We start from the raw sequence: 2,409 nt of genomic DNA, 5'->3' as shown, positions 1-2,409 counted from the left end.
GGTTTTATATAATATGATGTCAAATGTCAGATTGGACATCGGTTATATATATATGTAAACGATGTTAAAAACCTATTTTAACATCATTTTATTTAATATAACCAAATATTAATTTCAAAAATAGACATCGGTTGTTTATTCTAGAATTGATGTTATTGCCCCTTTTTACATGTGCTGATATCCCTATATTAACATTGAATATTACACAATGCATTAACCACGATACTGAAAAAACTTAATTCTCAAAACTTAACCAATACATAGATATTATTACCCAATTGAATTTCAAGATCAACAAATTCTCAATGTGTATACCTAATATCAAATACGTCTATCATTCTAAATAAACTATTCCCGTGATGAGTACAATTAATCTAGATGTATAAAATCAGCCATATTCCTAGTACTCAAGTCATCCCCTTTGATGCGGGCTAGTCTTCTTGTTCTTCATGTTCTTGATCAATGACAATAACTTTTAACCTTTTCCCCCATCCAATCTTGAGATCTTTAACAACCTATGAATGAGACAAAAAAATAATAATAAGGATTTCTAATAAAATGTTTATGTTAAAATCCAAAACTTACTTGTGTTCCATGTGCCTCATATCAGTTGGCTTTTTGCTGTTATCCTCAGCCAATAAGATAGTAAGCTGACGACCAAGAAAAACCTGACCATCCATATATATGTTATATAGCTTCTTGAGCATCAGCGGGGTCTATAAATTGTACAAAATCAAATCCTCACGGTTCCCTACAAACTATATACACATAATTCAATCATGGTTCTTGATAAGAATGATGACTCCCTCAGAAATCCTAGAATCCACCTGGCACTGAAACAATCATGATTCCAATACCACTGCAGTGACAAGTAGAGAATTATAGTTTATTAGTGATGTGGCACCTGAACTAAAAAATATAACAACTGCCCCTACAAAAAGAGGAGACCCTACTGGATGGGTTTTTGCCTCACTATACTATTCTTAAAGTTCGAATACATTATTCTAGCTTCTCAAGAGAAAAACATATACTCTTTTAAGTGAAAGTATAAAACTCACAACTTAAAGAGTGAAGAGTGAATGTTAAACATGCAGAATCTTGTGCTACCGTGTAGAAAAAAAATACAGTAAATGAGCTGTGAACTTTACCCATATTCATAGCAGGTGGAACAACAAACTGCAGCAAAAGAACAAACTGGTACACCGGATCTGCATGCACCGAATTTAATCTTACGGCAATTTTAACTACCAAAGTGCATATCAATGGCAATGCAATGTAACGAGCAACTATAATTCCAACAACCATGGATTTCTGGACTCCTGATGCTCGTAAACCTGAATGGATATATATAAACAGAAGCATTAAATGATTGGTTTATTAGTAGATATCGCAGCCTTATGTAGGTTTAGTTCCTTGTTACCTCTCAGGAGGTTTGCCCCTATTATCAGAGTGAGAACAGGAACAACTGCATTTCTGCAGGTCAATGAGGATACATAAAATGATTCAACATAAAAAGAACACCATAAATACTGTACATTGACTCAATCTAGTGAAGACTTGACCATAAATTTCTTTTTTCCTAACTAACTTGACCATAACATTTACCCGATCATGGTGGTTGAGTGTTCAATCACACGGAGAGCTGCTTCATCACCAATCAGAGAATTTCTTAGCAGGGGCACGAGTCCAACTATAAATCCGATAATCTGTAGAAGGAAAGCTTTTCTGCTAAGTTACAATTCATCTTTTGACTCTATATTTTACTTAAATTTTCATTAAAAATGTTGTTTGTGCCTTCTGTTATATGATAAAAAAAACTTTGTCACGAAGGGATTTAAAGGATAATACTCACTAAAGATAACTATCATTGACATAAGGCGTTTGACATTCATTGTTGACCATAAAAGATAGGACCTTATTGCTCCATTGGTTGACAGGGCAAATAATCTCTCCAAATTGAGCTTCCTTAAAATTTTCACTATATTCTATTTTAGTTTTCCAGCAAATTCCTGGTGCAAAAACAACCATTATTAAGACTTGGTTATATAGATTAGAGAAACATCAAAAGAGGATGGAAAAAATAGAGAACTATGTTTTTTATGATAATTAATAAGAAAAAGCTGCTAGATTCACTCTACGAGGAATAACTGAAAAGAGAGCTTAGAGATGTCTGGTAAGCACACAAATTTTTTCTCCAAGCTCCTTGTGTGAAGAATATATAAAGCGGTAAAAGAGAATTCTCGTAATGCTATTGGTTAACTGTCTACCTTTATACCTAATGAGAATGCCAAGATTTCAAGTTAGGAACAACAATAATCTTCCTAGGTCATAATTAACAACTTTTAATCAAGCCATGCTTATTTCAACATCCTGGACAATGGTATGTGTATATCACCTCCTGAACAATGA

The 2,409-nt window shown here is 33.4% G+C and overlaps 1 protein-coding gene across 1 annotated transcript; it reads right to left on the bottom strand.

Annotated features, from left to right (window-relative positions):
* Positions 1-431: 431 nt before the first annotated feature.
* Positions 432-2,028, bottom strand: LOC141664862 (protein PIN-LIKES 1-like). Its single transcript, XM_074470816.1, has 5 exons — positions 1,915-2,028; positions 1,606-1,706; positions 1,421-1,473; positions 1,126-1,334; positions 432-515 (listed from the first exon to the last, which is right to left on the bottom strand). Exons 1-5 carry the CDS (start codon positions 2,026-2,028, stop codon positions 432-434), a joined length of 561 nt encoding a protein of 186 aa, XP_074326917.1.
* Between the last annotated feature and the right edge of the window lie 381 nt (positions 2,029-2,409).

Source organism: Apium graveolens, chromosome 6 (genome assembly GCF_009905375.1).
Source record: "Apium graveolens cultivar Ventura chromosome 6, ASM990537v1, whole genome shotgun sequence".
NCBI lineage: Eukaryota > Viridiplantae > Streptophyta > Magnoliopsida > Apiales > Apiaceae > Apium > Apium graveolens.
Note: the sequence above shows the minus strand (reverse complement) of the source record. Positions and strands in the feature narration are given on the sequence as shown.